Here is a 19516-nt window from a genome sequence, read left to right as displayed (position 1 = left end):
CAATATTGTGTTAGAGGATGTCAGATTTCGAAACAGACTCAGGAGTTTAAGCACTTGGCTTGAGAGCAGTCTGTCTCATCTCTGTTTCTTTCTCTACCTGCTTATAATATTTTACAGATTTTTACAAATATTTATATGTTTCCACATGACATTTTGATGTGTATTGTTTTAATAAATGAATTGGTGATGTTCAGAGAGCACAGATTGGGGGTGAGAAAGCAAGGGAGGAAAATGACATGACTACGCCCTAGTGGGAGATGTGTCTTGGGGTTGATTCACGTAGAGTACCCAGAAAAAGAAGTGGGAGTATGGTCTGTGATACTTTCATTGCTTCTGAAATAATCTCTTTTGTTAATGAGAAACTGGCTTTCTAGGGTGTGTTAAATTGTGTGACAGAGGCTTCAAATAAGGTCAATCTAAGTTTGAAACCATCCAACAAGATATTTCTTTTTTGGCCTAAAGTCTAAGGATTTCTTTTCCCAATAGTTGCATTTTTTTGAACTCAGGTTATCACCAGCCAGTTAGACACTCTTCAGTTGCTTTAAAAGATGTGCTTCAAGGATCCTTCTTTCTCTCTAATTGTAGTAGAGTTTTAATGGTGGTATACATGTTCTTGAGACTTGTGTGTTTCCATAGGGGAAACAACTCCTAATTTCCCTGCCACATTTCCAGATTAAGATTTAAATTGACATTTGTTGCTAGGTTCTGCTAAAAGAATTTTTGATGTGCATTTGAGCTGGTGAAGTGAAAAAACAATTTAAACTAGTTTCCTTGAAGATTTATCAGGCGGTTTTGTTGATGTTTCTTGCTTCACTTCCCTTACCCATCACAGAAATAAAATTCCAAGCTGGGCAGCGGCCCTTGGATCTGTGTGAGCTTGTCAGAAGCGTTTTAAGAAGAGCAAAATATTTAGAGGAAGAATTTGGAAAATCAGCCTTAAGGGATTTAACACATTTTTCCTCTCCTAATTCAGTCCCGTGTTTGTCCCCCTAATGGAGAAAGGTCATTAATGGGTAAGATTTACTAAGCCAAGAAATGCTTTTAGAAATGAACTGTTTTTTAAAAAATTCCAAATCTAAAGAAAACACTTGTTTGGAATCCTGAAAGAATATATTTAGCATGTAAATTATACTTACTTAATACATATATAAATAATCCAGTTATATATAAATTTGTGTTGTCTGCTAACACATTTTTATTTTGGAAACATCAAAATGACTAATTGATTTGATAATGGAGAGTTGAACAAATTTGAGACTTGAAATTTGGTATAAATTTCTAGGAGGGCAAAATGATTGATCAGAATAGTGGGATTTAGGATTTTAGTTGTCCTGCTATCGCTTTGCTAGCAAATTTTTGCCTCCCTGAAACAGAGACCTGGGCCAAAGTTGTTAGCATAATTTTTTGTGGTGTGGAGGGCAGTTCTATACCAGTAAGTGTTCAGATTTGTTACATTTAAAAAGTCTCATAACTGAAAAGCTGCAGGCTAATTCCTGTCTTTTACTGAATTCCTGTCTGGTAGAAAATAGGAGGGGTGTGTGTGTGTGTGTGTGTGTGTGTCTGAAAAAAAGGAAATGTGAACTAAAGGCTTACTGAGATATAAATCCCTTTTCCCCCCTTTAACTGTACCAGGAAAATGAATAAAGCAGAGTGTTTATGTATTTTGGAGTACTTTTGAAAAGTTTGAATGCAAGACAATTTATCTTTTACAAGCCAACACTTTATTTCATATCATTTACTTAGACTCATATTCAGACTTTGACCCTAAGATAAAGACTATCATAGAAACATTACCTTTTAATTTTTATAAACCTCTCTGTATGATGGGAACCTATTTTTAAAATTTGATCTCATTCTATGTGTGATAAAATTGAAGGTTCTTAGTTATCATTTGCTAAGGTGACAGGTACTCATTTCTTGGTTCACACTATCTCTAGAGAGGAACCCAGTATTAGATATTTTAATATGTTTTTGAAAATAAGAAGGTTAAATGCTTGGAAAAGAGGTTAAGAAAAAATAAAATGCAGAAATGTAGAAAAATAAATATAAAATGTAAAATAAAATTTATTTTTCAAAATTTCCCCCATTTTATGGTAAAAATTATTAAATTGTATGAATTTTACAGAATTAAGAGAATTTAATATTTATGACCTTTATATATATTTTTGTTCATAGCAAAATTATTGGATTTTCCAAGTGCTCTGAACACTGATATTTAATACTAAATTCATATTGGTGGGGCTGCTATAGCACTCTGCAGGTTGATGTGTCTTCCTGCTTTATATACTGCATATAATCTCAGCTCTGTCTCTCTCGGGTGTGATGGTCAAGGCTGAGACATTCAGAGTGTCAACAAATCCTCTTGGTTAATAAATGGCTTATATGTGGCATTGATCAGATGGTAGAAAGCCTGAAATCGAGGCTGATGCTGGCTGCCTTGTCCTTTCTGGAAGGAAGGCCACCTCTTAGCACAATTAACAGCATGAATATTCTTAGAGAGCCGTTTTGTTTTTCATCCACTTGCCCCCTTTGTGTCTCAGGGTCAGTCTCCAGTTACCTTTATGGATCTGTAGAAGTGCACTCTTTTCTGACGCTGCTGCTATATTTATTCCAGGAGTGACCTTTTAATTACAAACTCTCTTTCCAGAACAGAGTAAAGCCCAAAGATACCACTAACTTAGTGAAGTAGTGGGTGAACGCCTAATTATGCTATTAGGGATGAGTGAGGAGGTCTGGGTTGAAGGCAGCCCTTTGAAGCTGATGCGTTGAGGGCAGAGCACACTAGAGCCTTCTCTCTTATTATTTTGCTGTTATCACGTGGGAAACAGCTTGGCAGTATGCACGGTAGTGGAACAAGCAGTGTGTATATATACAGACAGAACCACAGCTTTCTGCGCCATTCCAAATATTCCTTACGCAGCTTTTGGAACTACTCGGGGACTGTTAACATGCTGCTTTGTAGGATTTAAGCCAACAATGACTCTGCTAGTTTTAACAGAGAATTGGGGAGCAGTTGAAGAGGATATGATTGAAAGTAACAGAAAGGGTAATATGGATATTTATCTGCCTTGTTCACATATATACTATAATAATAATTATAACTAGAACAACAACAAAGAGCTCAATGCCAGCTCTTTCCCAAGTGTTTTCCACTTATATCCGAAAATCCTTACAATGACCTTGTAAGTGTTACTTATTCCCATTTTACATGGCTTCCTTATACCTAACTAAGTCACTCTGCCCATCTCCAAGAAGTTCAGGATGCTTTAGTTTTGTAAGGTCAGTTTTTATTTGTGTGGCCTGGAAAATGAATTTGTAATCCAAACCAAAGTTGGTCACTTTTTAAAAACCTACTCTGATTTCTCTGCTTGTAAAATGTGTAGATTGCGTTTATAGATCATTAAAACTTTGTCCTGTCAGTCTTACTACAGGAAAACGGGTTATGGAATTGGCTATAAACCTTATAGTAGTGTTTGTTTTGGAGGGTGTAGGACTTGTATGAAAAGGAGGGAAATCATGAGCTTCTTAGTTTTTAAAGGATAGCTTTGATTTTTGTGTTGAATGTTCTACAACATTTTTATCATGCTGAAACTGCACTTAAAATGCAACAGAAAGTATCGCGTATAATACTTTGAAAGTAAAGTCCTGATTCTTTCCTCATGGATGTGGGTTTAATGGCCGGTGGTAATATGCCGAGGTGTGGAGTGAGAAGTCCAGCTCCCTGGGAAGGTGCCCGGGTCTCCCTCTGCTACAGGCGTTCGTTAGCAGGCTCCGTACTTGCTGAACTCGTCAGCCATCCCTTCTTCATTAGATGTGGATCATTGTGCCTCATGAACTCTACTAATAGACGATTTAAAACTCTCCAGGATGGAGATAATCTTATTTAGCACCCTGAGTAAAGGTACAAACTCTCATACGTTTCCCTCTCTCTCCTTTTCCCTCCCACAGATGAACACAATGACGTGCAGAAGAAGACTTTTACCAAATGGATAAATGCTCGATTTTCAAAGGTAACAGAGTCTTTCAAAAACTTTGATGATTCAGATGTCTCATTCTGGTTGATGGAGTTTGGTTGGAGGTGCAGTGAATTTTCCCCTGAAATCTTCTGAGTATGCAGATACATTTATTTTTCCTTTATTCTCTATAATATGTTTAAATGGAAATTCTGGTGTAAACAGTTCATGGTATAAACATTCATGGTGTAAACAGCTCTTTATTTTTACCTGCCATTCTCTAGATACCAAGGTGACAGTGTGCTGCTTTGGACTCTGTGAATTCTTCGTACATTTAGGAAATAATATCTCATTGGGGAAATTTTGTGTTAACTTAGCTAAAAAGATGATGATTTCATTTTTGCCTGGTTAAAAGCAAGTTGGTATCATTCAGGCGGCCTTTCTACCTCATGTAGAAATGTTTAGGGATTGTCATACTCATGGGTGTGGCTCATAATGCTTATCTGCCCTGTGTTTCTTTTTTTTGTGAACTTCCTCACTTATTGCCCCCAAATCTGTTCTATCTCAGCATTTCTAACCCACCTGGAACATAATCAATGTTTTGATTAATATTTTTTTAGGGACAGAGAATCCTGAAGAGAGAAATTGATAGTGCTATTTTTAAACTTGTTCTAATATAATTATCCACTGGTTATTGGAGTTGGAATTTTGTCCTCTAAATCTGAGATGGGAGGAGAATTTTCAGGTTAATGGATTATAGGACTACACTATAGCAAGATAAAATAAAGAGAGACCCGTTATGGGGCTTTAAATTCAAAAATTTCATATTTTTCTATTTGAGAAGGTTGCAAAGGCCAGGAAAATAAACATTGGTATTTCTTTGAGGCAAAATGAGAATGTTTTAGGATTGCTTTGAGTAACAGTGCAGTTTAAAAATTGTTCCACATCCCACTATTTACAGTTGGTTATCTGATTGCAATGTATTTTTAGGTTTTGCAAGTTTTTGTTGAGGGCTATTTTATCTTGCTTCTGAGAATGTAAGGAATGTGAAAACTGCCTGACTTTGACAGAGGGTCAAGAAGAATTACTCTCTTAATTGGTGGTTTTATGTGTAGGATTATTCCAAAGCAGACATAGGTGTTTTTTAGTAAATTTTTATTTGCTTTGTTCAAGAGGCACAGGTAACATCTGGGTGCTTTAGAGTCAACATTATTCAAAACTTTTGAAGTATCTATCTTCGTGTGACCAGATTCTGGGCAACGTAATTTTAGGAATTAAAAGGGTCTGGATATGAGATACTTTATCCCAAGGGTTTCATGCGTGCTCAGTTGTGTAAGATTATCCATCCTGACTATTACTGAGGATAATGTGGTCATTTTCTAGATAGAGCAAGTTAAGCAGACCTAGTTTTTAGAGCTTATTTGAGTCATTGGGGAAGAATTACCTTAGAACTGATTTTGAAGACCGATTTGAAAGCTTCATAGTCTTGGTAGACCTACAATTGGGGAACATTTGAAACTAGGTGAATTACTTTTGTTCCTCTTCTATGAGACTAGAGAGAGGTAGACAGTATGATAGGACACAAAAAGGGGGAAAGTAGGAGAATAGAGATGACAATTGAGAAAGAATAATTGAAAATGTTTAACCTTATCATTATTGCCACGAATTTGGCTCAGACAAGACATTACCTTGACAGCACGTGATAGACTTTTGAACTGGGGCATCGCCCAGCAGATCCGTGTCATTTCCAGGTCCACAGCCATTACTGATACATGCAAAGTTAGAACCTTGAACTCAGTGCTGCCCAAGTACTCCTTCACTCTGAGCTTTAAAAATATCCTCACTGCAGTTATTGACCTGTGACTTCTTTTCCACTGAACGGTTCTCAGTATCTGTTGACCATTTGGGTCATGTACCCAAACGAATTCTCTCAAGAAGTATCTCAATATTTGTCACGGGTCATTGATATCTTTAAAAAGACCTGAACACGAAGTCCAGTAGTACTAGAATAGTTTATTTAGTGAACTTGGTATTTGAATTTATACATTTATAATGTATATGTTATTTTGTACTATTAAATGAGGTCTTTAAGTCCCATGTAAATTCTTCACCCCAGGAAACTTGTAATTATTACCAAGACAATGAAAAGACCAGGTATGTTATCATTTTTAGTAACAGGTCCAGTTATGTAAACTGACATGGAAGCTAAAAGCTTGTTGTTGTTGTTGTTTTTCAAGAACAATTTTTATTAAGGCCACTATTAAGATTTTTTTTTTAAGAACAATTTTTTATTAAGGCCACTATTAAAAGCTTGTTTTGTTTGGAGAAAAATGTCAAAGTAGAGCTGACCCTGGAAACATTTCCTTTCAGATTACTTCTAGTAAGAAATCAAAGTCTAGAAGGAAATTAGGATGGGTCTAGAACACATTTATCAAAGGAATTATGACTATTTGGATATATAAAAAAAGGAGAGCTCATAGCAGTCACACTAAACTTCAGCCACATTTTTTCCTTTCCTCTGGCTGTTTTATTTCCATAAGTCAGGCTGTTTCCATGCTGGTGATTGGGAAAGGGAATAACAGTTCTAAACTGGGAGATTTCCATAAACTCCCCACAGACTCTTGCTGAGTTGGGATAAGGTTGTATTTGGGCATGGTGTCGCTAAGTAATCCAGAGGCTAGCAAGAGAAAAAAAAAATCCTATTGAGGGGAACAGATTTTATTTCATTTCTTTTTTATCCATGTCCTTTGGTGTATTGTGGTGGACTTTAAAATATAATTATTGACTGAGTCCGCTTCTTCTGTGCAGTATGAGTCCCTCTACAGAGCAATAGTGCCCCTGTGCTGAGAAATCCAAACAGCCCCCGATGGCATCTTCTGCCATTTAGGAATTTCTTTTAAATTCCTCCCCTGGACATCTCCTTCTTGAGGCACCCACCCACCCCCCTGCCCCCAGCCAAAGTCTCAAATGCCAAATCTTGTTGATTCTAGAACCATATACATTCAACATTAACATTGTCCATTTTTCTCCATCTTTTCTGACACCCCCCTTTGCCAAGTCATTATTATCTGAGTTAGGAATAATTGCGAAAGACTTTACAATGAGCAGAAAAATTAGTGGGAGTCCTGTCAGCTCAGCCATCTGGGTTATCTGCTTTCCATCATCTTTGAGCTACTGTACAACTCAGTGAGTTGTAGAAAACAGATAGTAATGCAAATGATTCTTATCCATAAAAATGCAAAGTAGCTGGAAGGCAATTGATTATTTCCCCTTGGATAGACTTGTTTTTGCATCTGTTGTAAATTTATTTCAACTTTCCGTTATTGCATACAAACATGTGGTTTTTTGAATTTTTCTTTGAACCGGTTGTAACACCCTACTGGCTCCCTGATTACTTAATGAGTTAAAGTCTTTAACATACTTTAATATTACATTTGTATGAGAATCATGACTTTATCGTTTTTGGAAAATTATTCCTGAACAAGGGGGCCACTGTCATAATCTAATACTGGTTCTTCCTTTCCATGGTTCACCTGAACCTTAGAACCTTCCTTCCATTTTCGACAGAATAGCTGGAGTGTACCTTAAAGTGTAAGTCTGAATACCTCTTTTCTCTTCAGTAAAATCTTTCAATGGCTGCCCCTTGTTCTTATTTGGCTTTTAAGACCCTATGTAGTTGCCCCCTCCAATCTACTCCTAATTTCACTTTACTTTAGCTCCTCATTATACTCTGGCCACCGCAATGGGCCTTCTCATGGCTTTTACACATGCTCCTTCCTCCATCTTTTTGGGGCAACTCCTACTCCTCCTTCATGCCTAAGCTTAAATGTCATTTTCCCAAGGACACTTTTTCTGAGCTCCCAGACTAGGGTAGATATGCTCTATATTCTTAAAGTGTTAGCTTTTGAAGCACTTATCATAATTGTCCTTTAAATAATTGCATCTCAAAATATTTGTCTCTCCTTTCCTAGACAGTGGTATGCTCCATGGGTGCAGGGCTTCTGGCATTTAGTAAGCACCCAGTGAGTGTTTGTAGGCTTAATAAATAAATGAATGGCAGTGACAGAAACATACATTTAAATACCTAATACTGTATATATCCATAGACCGGTTGGAAGTGGTTGTATTGGAATTAGATGGGAGTAGAGTGTGGAGTTGAGTGCAAAATGGCATAAATTGTGTTATTTCATGGAAACGAATGCATCGGGGCTTTTGCTCCATTTATTCACAAAAACAAATCCAGCTATGCAAAGTTTCTACATTTACCTGGTGTCTTGGAGATGTGCTGGAGAGATTGTTAAATCATCATTTGGATTTAATACATATGATTCTCTTATTTATGGGATAGGATTCTTCGAATAGGATCCATCTACTAAATTCATGGTGATGAAAAATGAGATTAAAACTTAAAATCAGCTCAATTCATTCCTCGATAAGGGATTTGGTAAACAGCTTGAGAATACTGAATAATATTTTGATAACTAAGATAGCATTCACTATAAATATATATTCTTTTTGCTGCAAGTCCTTGTTACTATGTCACAGAATACACACCGCTTTGGAGTCTGGGTATCCTGAGAAATCACACAGTGTAGAATAACTTATGATTGTTGGGTTTTGAGAAGTTATGAAGAGCTCGGGAGAAAATGATTATCTAAAGGAGATCAGAATTAGGAAATTAAATACTTATTCCTGGATATGCTGCTCATTTATTTGTGACCTTGGGCATATTACTAGCCAATTTTTTTCAGGTCACTTGATTTTTATTCCTTTAGCTATAAAACACACTTGAGCATAATAGCTTGCCTCATGTTGCTAAGAAATATTGAGACATTACTGTGAAACATTATAGGAGATTATAATTACTTAGGAATGCTAAATTAAAGCTCCATCAGGGACCACCCCCTCCCAAACTTGTGGTATCCCTGATCTGTGCTATTCATATATTTTAAACCAGAAACAGAAAGAAGCATTGGCTCATTAAGCCCACTTTATTCTACTGCCTGGTGGGTAAAGGTTGAGGGTTTTGTTCACTCTGATTCTAAGAGCCTCATTTGTTAGTGAGCTGGTTTCCCAAGGGAGGCAGCGAAGGCCTCACTGTTTCAGTGTTGGGAAATTTGTTCTGACTTTGAGCCTGCATTTTCTCTGGCTGACTTGCAGAGCTGCTCATCTGTCAGAGCAGAGACATACAAATTGCAGAAGCGCTTTTATCAGTTTGGTGAGGTGGTTCTCAAAGGAAGTTTAAAAATAAAGGTTAGGTAGAGAATAGGCCAACTTAAAAATGCTGAACTTCACTTTGGGCAGATTTCTGCTTTTTCTTTTTCGAAGACAAAGATGAGCCAAGTTTTCATTTAGTTACTATTCCACGCTTGAACTTTAAATTGATAGGACTTAAGAGAGGAAATCTGTGAAGCATTTTTTACACGTTTCAATGTGAAGAGCGTTTCCAGTGTGTTCCATTTGAGACAGTGGGACATTGCTTTCAGTGTCCGATTGTTTGCAACTTTGTTCACGTGGGAAGTGGTTGGTCACAAAAATAGACGTGGGAAAGGATGTGTAGGTGGGTGCAACAAAAGCAGTCTGTAGATGTTTAGTCCTCTTTTTAGTATCGTGAAGGAGACTGTACAGGCTTCCTTGTGTGGTGATAAATAACATCTATAGTAGAGATTTGAGCTGGAGTTACACATTGGGTCTACTACTGATTTATTTTCATGAATATGTGTGTGGCGACTCGACTAATTGTTTTAGGGGGCCATAAATATTCAAGTGGTTCCTTAAGTTTCAATTTATGTCTGTTCACCAATACCTCTAAAGCAAACAATAAAATGCATTTCATATTCCTAAACAGCTTCCAGACATGTTTTAGCTATATTACATAAACATGTTTGGGTTTTTTGTTGTTGTTGTTTGTTTTCATTCAGTTTGATTGTTTTGGTTCCAAACATTATACTTGTAGAGTGACTTTCACCTAGTTACTGTGGTTAAATTAAAGAAAATATACATAAATATTATTTAACATGCTGTGTTTGTACATATTGAGAACTTAATAAATGATTTTGATTGAGCCTATTAGTATTTGTAATTGTTAAAACAAATTTGAAATTTGGTAGTATATGCTATGTCTTTGTAATTGATGATCAATTTTGGTATTGATCTGCTGAGAAGAAATTCCTTTTCACCCTTCACCTAGAGAGGGGAGAGCAGAGCCACCTACCTTGTGCTTTTGCATTCAGCCCATGTGACCCCACCATCTCCACCTTCAGAGGTGGGCTCTGATTGGTGCGTGGATGAGTAGGTCTAGGTCACTGTGGGCCAGTGAGTTATAAAGAGAGGATTGTTGAAGAGGTGGTAGTTTTGGGGGAAAGAAGCTCTTTCTGTTAAAGAGGACTAGGAGACCCTGGGACCATTTTCAACTGTACTTGCCCTAGGAAGCTTTTAGCTCCAAGGGCTACTGGTAGGCACCCTCCAGCCATGGCTAATCATGAGGGGAGCCAGACTGGGTGGGAAGTGGAGGTATCTGACACTGTTATTTTTATTTTTATAATCTGTTGGGAAAATAAAAAAATCCTCTCACAAAAGATCTTTATTCAACGTAGAATACAGAGAAAACACTTTGTTATTGAATACTCATATCAGATGAGGTACATGCAGGCAGTTGGTAGAAGACCAGAAAGTCTGGACAGAATTTCACACAAACATACAGTAAAGTAGAATAAAGAACGACGAGTGTGTACCTCCTGGAGAGACAAATAGATGCTCCTCGTGCTGGTCTCCTGTCAACCTCCAGAGAGACTGTTGAGTTAATTTTGAGGTCTCTGTTATTTTGCATTGGAAAGTTGGAGATGGGTTTATCTACTTCCTGACCAAAAAATTGGGCCTATTATGTTTTTAAGGAGACACCCTAAGGAGAAGGAAGGGCCAAGGCAGCCGCTTCTCCTTTATTAAACAAAGGAAATGTTCTCTTTTCCTTTACATTATCATTATCAATGCCCTAACTAATGCCTCACCCTGGTCCCATGGAAGCCTATCTTTTGAGGAACTGCATTCTTCAAACATTTCCAGTGCTTTGCCAGTTGTACATATATGGAATGAGCTGTATTGTTTATTGAGTCGGCCTGCAGACCTTGCCTGATGGGCGTATGGAGTTGGGGTTTATTCAGCCTGCAGACCTCGCCTGGTTATTTGCCGGTGGAGTGTGCAAGTGGCCCTGCCCCTGGCCGCCAGGCGTGGGAGCCCACACGTGGTTCCTTATCATCCCAGTTTTCTCAGCACTATCTCGGTTACTTTGTTTACCAAAATCAAGGTAAAAATTCTGTTACATGCTGTTTGACTTTTGATTCTCTGAAAGATATTTGATTTAGCTTGTGTTTTATAGTTTTCTGTAATTTCTAAGGTAAATGCACCTTCATTGCTTTGATTCCATTGTAAGCACTGCATAAATCACTGCTGTGTAGTTACTATGACACGAGTAGGATTACCTGAGCCATCTGTTTCTCCAGTCTCTCTCTCCCTTTTCTTCTTTACCCACCTCTTTCCAAACAAGCTTCTAAGCGGAATCTTGTTCGGTTCTTAAGAACTTGTGCTGACCGCCATGAATTCATAAAGAGAATGGCCGAGAGCCATGCACTCAACGAATTCTTTAAGCGACTGTGGCACATTTTGCTGGTTTTCGTTTGTCAAGGTGCTTAATGACCTCCTTGGGCATTTTATTGCACTCATTTTGCTTTTCAGTCGAAAGCAATGCTGCTTTCACTCTTTCACTATGGGGCTGAATCATAAAGTAGACATTGAAGATTATGCACTCTTCATTTCATCCATTAAGCTATATGCGTCATAACTGTGATGAACCTAATTTCATCAGTTTGCTTAATTTTAACTAGAGATACCTCTTTTTAAACAATCTATATTTATTTTATACAATAATACACATTACAAAAAATTAGATAATAGAAGAAATCCAAAGAGACTTTTTAAAACCACTTTTAATTCCATCATCAAGAGAAAAAGTACATTTCTGTTGTAAAATACTTAAAAGAAATCCATTTACACATAAACATAACCAGAATGACATTGTACCTAGTGCTCACTGATACATTATTGGTTTTTAAGAAAATGAAGAATTACAAGAGCTACATTTTTATTAGTGCTGAGATTTGGGATTCATAAATTAAAGATTCTGGTTTTTAAAATATTAAAAGAAATATTAAATTAAATCATTCACTTCTTTTTGAGTTTTTAAAATAACCAACTCCTTGAATAAAAAAATCACTCAAAAAAAAAGAGAGAGACTATGAAACTTAAAATATGTTATCACATGCTGGAGCATCATTTTAAAATTGATTGGGGTATCAGATTGACTTGAGAAGAATGCAAAAACATTATGATATAAACACTATATATGTGTATATATATATATATATATGCCATATAAATCCATGTGTATGATACAGAATTAGACACACACACAGACACATACATACACACACATGCTGTAAACAGTGGGGATATTAACTGAATTGAATAGACTCCCTCAAATCCTGTTTTGAAAATAGGAAGAGTATAAATAAATGACAGAATAATCAAACAGTGTGAAAGGGCTCAAATTTATTATTTGTTTGTAAGATACCATCATCAGATATGTTAGTGGTGAAAGCATTTAAAAACTGTTATCTTTTCACTCTTCTCCATATTATACACAGTTAATAACTTCATTATTTATAATGGGATTAGGTAAATCACAGGATAGACTCTGTACTATATTTCTTATTTGGTACAAATTTGGCAGAATCAAGCTAGCTCATAAATCCCTTTTGCTCTGCTCCCCATGCTTGTTGGTACAGACTTTGTTAACTCTGTTTAGATTCTGAGTGCCACGAAGGCACAGACTGCGTTTGTCATCCCTCACTTGTCAGTGTCAGCAGGGCACACCACATAAAGGAGGCCATCTTCTGAACCCCAAATCCAAGTCCCAGTTCTACTTCTGGTTTGTTTGTTGTATCTACAAAGCATTAGCATTTCACCCTTTTAAGAACTCCAAACTGCACTTCCTAAATTTTGCTTTCTTATTCAACCTTTTATAGATTTTTTTTTCCCATTACTACTACTACTGCTGCTGAAAAACTTGACCTATGATGGAAATAATTATGATTTGCGAGTATTGAAGAAAGGGGGGAATAATACAGTATTAGATTATTAGATTAGAGAGAGGGTGGAGAGCAGATCACATGGGATCTCTTATTTGGAGTTTGAATTGTATTTCCCCGTGATGGGAGTCCATTAGGTTAAAGCAGAGACATGATATGATGTGATCTGCACCTTAAAATTAGAGTTATTCTGACTCTTTTGCAGAAGTAAAGAGGTCGGTTGGCCTGGTATTGGAGACGTGGATGAGAGTGGGGCCACTAAGCAGTAGTGGTCACCTTCGGAATGTGTTTTCGGAGGTAGTAATGACAGGGTTGTTATGGATTAGAGATGAGGAATGAGTGAAAGGAGAGGAATCTGGTGTGATTCCTTTGTTTTTTTGGTCTGTGCAAGTATAAGGACTCTGCTGGTATTTTGCAATCAATCGTATTCCCTAGTCTGTGGATGGTGGTGTGTGTGTGTGTGTGTGTGTGTGTGTGTGTGTGTGTCCTTTCCACAGTTTCTCAGTTCCTCAGAGGACTCACTGTTGACTAATCTTGTGTCTCCCCTGTGTGTGGTTATGCCCTATGAGAGAGATTACCAGTCATCCTAGGATCCAGCATGCCTGTAGACAAGATTTGTTGATCCGGCACAATGTTTTAGGACATTACAAATATCAGGAGATTATACACATAAATTCAGATTTCCAGCTCTTTTGAGAAACCAGAAGTCCTACCAACAGTGGGCTGGGATTCTCAATTGGCCGCTGCTGGCTGAAACTGAGCACTGGCTCTTTCAGCCTTTAGGGCTGGCTGATTCACCAGGTGTGATGGGCCCATCAGGTTGGCCGCATTCAATTGAACCATCACGTATCCATGACTGTATTTGCAGCCCTTGCCCTCCCTCAGACCCCGGCTTATCCCTCCTGCATTGTGATGACAGTTTGCTTCTGTCCTCTGACATTTTCGATTCAGGAGCTTCAGTGTCTCAGCTGTAGGTATTAACGCTGGTCCCTCTTGGAGTCAAAATGGTGTTAGAACTGGTGTTAAGAGAGTTCAAAGAAGTACAGGGGACCAGGGGATGAGAGGAGGTAGCCAAAGCGAGTCACCTGTGACATCTGTCGTTTGGATTCCTATCATGTGGCCTTTTAAATTTTTTTTTAAGGTAAATGCGACGCAAGGCTTATCTGTCTTCCAAGTTCAAGATTATTCATTTGTACTATTTTGTGTTTATTGGAAAACTGTGGAAACCCTTGCTTGTAAATGGGGAGGGTGACCTGAACTTGGCATTTCTGCAGGGCCAGGCACAAAGGAGGTAGTCACCAAATATTTGTCCAATTGAATTATTGAACTGTATTCTGTCTGTCAGAGAAGTTTCTGCAAATAAGTCTTTGCAAAGAATTAAAAATCTAAATAAGAGTTTAACCGTCAGGCTGAATCAGCTTTTATTTTTATTAAATGATGACTTCTGACATTTCCCAACTGTTTCCCAGGGTGGATCCTATGTTTAGAGCCTGTGATTCAGAAGTACCAGAGATGCTTTAAAGCCATGAGCTTGGAGAAAAATTTCATTTTGAGTTCATTTAAATGTGGTATATATCTTGTTGCTCTCTTTGGGAAGTCATTAAATATACCTTCTCCGCCACACCACTGATTAACTGTTTCCTTCCCTATATGTCATGACCCTGTGCCCTCATAATTTTAGTAGCAGTTTAGTGTGGACTTTGAGAACCTGGATTTGGAGTCAGATCTTGTGGTATCACATCCTAGTTCTGCCTCTCACTCGTCATGTCACCTCTATATCTCAGTTTCCTTACCTTAAAGTTCTATTATAAAGAAACAAAGACTGCATCTAAATCTCTGGAAATCTCTTAGAGCATATCTGATACATAGTAAGTCATGCTATTATTATGTCTAGGGACATTTCATGTTTCCGTGGTCTGTTTTTGTATGGCCCACGAACTAAGAATGGTTTTCACATTTTTAGGTGGTTACAAAAAGTCAAAAAAAGAAGAATATTTCATGACATGTGGACATGATATGAAATTCAGATTTCCACGTCCACAAATCATGTTTTGTTGGAACACAGTCACCATTCCCACGGGCTCAGCCGCTTATACATTGTCTGTGCTGCTTTCACATCTTGACAACAGGGTTGAGAAGTTTCGATAGAGACCACCTGGCCAGCAAAGCCTAAACTAAGTACTATCTGGACCTTTACGAAAGACATTTTCTGACCTCCGTTGTAAAGCACAAAGCACTGAATCACCATACTTATAGGTGTTACTCTCCTAGGTGGTAGGTGGAACGGGCTCTTTGGTATAGTTTGGTTCTTTCCATCTGCCTATGGGACGTTCCTAAATTGCATTTGTCAGGAATAGGTAGTATTTTGTAGTGATTGGCTATGTGTGTGGGGAGTGTGGGTGTGTGTTTTATATGTAAGTTTTGAACCACAGTTTTGGATTTGTAAGAGCCCTGGTACCTTCCTTCATTGTCCAGTGAAGAGATCCATGGGCTGTATATTCCCTCCTGCAGGTGTACGTGGCTCTTCTGAAGGTACCAGATGGGAGTACACACCACCCGTGCCATCACTGGGGGTGGGGTGGCGGAGTGTTAGGAGAATAGGCACACAGCACAAAACTTATTTCTTACTGATCGCCATCAATATTTATCTGAAATTTGGAAAAAGAATAAAGAAATTGCATTGCTGTTACTGTTGGGTTTTTTTTTTTAAAGAATATAAAGGCATTGGTTTCCCTAGTGTAAGTGATTGACTTCTAGAAGGATAGAACTGTGTCTCAGTTACCTTTGTTTCAAGAGAATGCTTCACAAGGAGTCTTTCTCAAGATTTGTTCCTCAGTAAACACGTGAATGACCCGGACAAGGGAGAGGAAAAGAGTGTCTCATGTGGAAAAATTAATGCTGCCTCTTAATGAACGCCTCCCACTTTACCACTGAGCAGCAGTGAAGCCTAGGGAAGAATCCATTGGGTTTACTGCTGAGTTATGCTTGTCTCACAGTGCATACCTAAAGCACAGGTGTGCTCTTGTATCATCAGGTTCATTAGTTTTGAATGGGATATATCCCTACAGGTCATCGTATTAGTGAATTCGGGACTTGGAAGATCTTCCTCTATGAAGTGACACTTACATGTACTCAGGTTCAGAATCTGCTTTTACATTCCTGCCTAAGATGAAGTGCTTATTTGTTTTATCCATTCTTTCGTCTATTGTTGAAATTTTATGGCACTTTTATGACAGTGAGAAACATTACCACTGTAATGATATGATAATGTACTGAATGATAATATCAACCATTTACTGAACATCTGTCATCTTAGTGTTTAACAGATGAGCCAATAGATGTAGAAAGGCCACTTTCCCAAAGTTACACGGCTGGTAGGAGGCTTGTCTACAATGAGGTCATCAGTGGGCGTTCATAACTATTTGCAATATGGACTAATATTTATATTTACTTTATTTTAGTCTATGCTGATTTGTGTTACTTTGTTTCTTTTTTGGAAAATCGATACTGTACTGGATTTGAGAAGGGTTAAATGCTGCCCAGACATTATTTAGCTGCCCTTGTCATCAGTAATTCCTAAGGTCCCTTCTGTGCCTAGATATCCCTATTTGTTTCTCCCATGAACTTTACCTATGTTGTTGTCTCTTTGCTCTAAGACCAGAGTTGTTCACGTCTTCCTGAAAGGGAATCTGGGTATTTGGTGGCTAGTTTGCTGAAGTGTACTTGGGTGGGTTTTGAGAGGAGGAAGGTAAGAGGTAGCAGATGACCAGGGCTACTTCTGCCCTTTGCTTTTACTGAGAGCAGGTAGGAAGTCTGTAGTGTGCAAAAAACTTCCCCGCTCTGCCTCTTGAAGTATTGCCTCTGGATCTGGTCTCCTGCATCACTCAAATCTGTTTATCATTGTGATCGATGGAGATAATCCATGTATTTCTGACATCGTCACTGCTCACATAGTGGCAGCTGGAAATAGAAAAGCAGCTTTGTTTCAGATATAAATAAGCCATAGTTTATTCTTTACTGATTCTAAGGTGAAGACTTTACCATACTTCCTCTCATTTAGAGTATATGAACTATGGAAAAGCCACATGATAGAAATCACTAGTTTACTATACATTACACATAATTAAAAATGTAAGAAATCAGGAAGAGAGGAAAAAAGGGAAAATGCCAAGTTCTAGGAAACTTCAGGATGGCTTCCTTCCTCCCCCTCACCCATTTCAAGCTCAGAGTAAAGTTTTGTTTCGTATGACTTTATATGTATGTTTTAAAGTGAAGAATAAAGAAGATACAATAATTATTGGTTATAAAATATCTTTATTATTGACAGGAACTAAAACTATTAATCTCTGGGGATTTCATATTAGAAGGGAATAATTTGATTCAACATAATCATACAACATTTATTACACTGTGCTTTATAGCTATCTGGACATTTTCACATAATATTCTTTATTTGATCTTTACAATACCTGTGATTTAGAAAAAGGTAAATAGTAGTAAGTAGCTGATTTAGGTTCACCAGTTAGTTAACGGTCAGACAGATTAAAACTGAGGCATCCTGATTTTCTGTGCAGTAATTGTCCTTTGCGAACAACCATGATATCACACACAGGCAGGCAAGGTCTACCTGTGAATGGGGTAGGATTTTCTGGCATGGACGCTAGAATATGTTTATCAGGGGAAGTTGATGCTGTTTATTAGTCAGAAACAAGAGTTTAGAAATTCTATAAGTTTTGTCATTCAAAATACAGGATGGATACTGGATTTAGACACAGAGCCAAGAGTGTCCTAATCATTCAGAAATTGGGACCTAGAAATACAGAACTAGTGCCTGAGAGCTGAAATTGAAGTGGAGAGCTGAAATTGATGACGACGTGACCTGCTTCCATAATGGAAGTACCGAAAACCATGCTTATACTGTGAATGTAAAGTGCAGAGCTGGAATAAGAATCTGCACACTTTTCTTTGGCCTCTGCACCCAGGTGCTGTATGCTCATGTATTTTTTTTTAATTAATTAATTAATTTATTTATTTTTGGCTGCGTTGGGTCTTAGTTTCTGTGCGAGGGCTTTCTCTAGTTGCGGCAAGCGGGGGCCACTCTTCATCGCGGTGCGTGGGCCTCTCACTATCGCGGCCTCTCTTGTTGTGGAGCACAGGCTCCAGACGCGCAGGCTCAGTAGTTGTGGCTCACGGGCCCAGTTGCTCCGCGGCATGTGGGATCTTCCCAGACCAGGGTTCGAACCCGTGTCCCCTGCATTGGCAGGCGGATTCTCAGCCACTGCACCACCAGGGAAGCCCTCATGTATATTTTTAACACATCTTCTCTCTCAGGAATACAATGGACCCTTGAACAACATGGGGGAATAGGGGTGCTGACTCTGTAGAACTGAAAATCCATGAATAATTTAGTCAGCTTCCTCCTATCCCAGTTCCACCTCAGAGGTTTCAACCAACCACGGATCATGTAATACTCATGTAATACTCTAGTATTTACTACTGAAAAAAAATCCATCTATAAGTGGACCTGCACAGTTCAAACCCATGTTGTTCAAGGGTCATCTGTACATACAAGGCATATTGACATTAATCACAGTTTTATTTGCTCCCTTTCTAAGAGATAATGCAATTTATGTCTTTCAGCTCAAAACATTTGTTATAGATTTCAAAGTTCTTTGTACTTCTTTCCATACAAGGCAAACTTAGTCTAGTTTATATAGTCTGCTGATCATCCAGACTTTTAATTGGAAGAAATGAAACTATTCATTTATTTGCCACTTACGTATGAAATTTCTGCTGCTGAAATTGTACTTTTTCTTTTATAGAGTGGAAAACCACCCATCAGTGATATGTTCACAGACCTCAAAGATGGAAGGAAGCTACTGGATCTTCTAGAAGGCCTCACGGGAACCTCACTGGTGAGGGATGCCATGTTCAAGAACCAGGCTAACGGCATATCTCTCATCATTACTGATACTTGAAGACCCTCTTGGGGGTCCTTACAATGTAAAGGCTGAAACAGGAATGTTAAAAAGGGGTTTTAATGAATTTTTTGATTGAATGATATTTAGGCTTTATTGAGGGCTCTATTTTTATCAAAAAAATACTTTATGTGTTTATTGCTCTCAGACAGTAGAGAATTACAAAGAAGAAAGGATATGTAAAGAGGGCATAATGTTTTGAATAGTAGAAAGTAGAGACAAATACATTTAAATGTTATTTAACAAATAGTAAAAACAAAGTTATGAAAACTGATGGCATTTATTTTTATTCAGATTTTCAGTATTATCTTCATGTTTGTTCCGTCATCAAATCCAACTCTATTGCTTTATGTGTAAGGTACCCAATACTCACACAGAAATAACTTTGCCAATGAAGAGGATGTATTTTATGGGTACAACCTTTAACACTAGAGGTAGAATT

At 37.9% G+C, this 19516-nt stretch overlaps 1 protein-coding gene across 8 annotated transcripts in view; it reads left to right on the top strand.

Annotated features, from left to right (window-relative positions):
- UTRN (utrophin) overlaps positions 1 to 19516 on the top strand; it is a 506643-nt gene that overhangs the window by 102898 nt on the left and 384229 nt on the right. For all 8 annotated transcript variants that reach the window (XM_057528183.1, XM_057528180.1, XM_057528182.1 and 5 more), the window contains 2 exons: positions 3949 to 4010; positions 18919 to 19011. In XM_057528183.1, the coding sequence (XP_057384166.1) occupies positions 3949 to 4010; positions 18919 to 19011 (155 nt within the window). The remainder of the gene's footprint in view (positions 1 to 3948; positions 4011 to 18918; positions 19012 to 19516) is intronic.

Source organism: Balaenoptera acutorostrata, chromosome 14 (assembly GCF_949987535.1).
Source record: "Balaenoptera acutorostrata chromosome 14, mBalAcu1.1, whole genome shotgun sequence".
Lineage (NCBI taxonomy): Eukaryota > Metazoa > Chordata > Mammalia > Artiodactyla > Balaenopteridae > Balaenoptera > Balaenoptera acutorostrata.
This window is presented reverse-complemented; position numbering and strand designations above follow the sequence as displayed.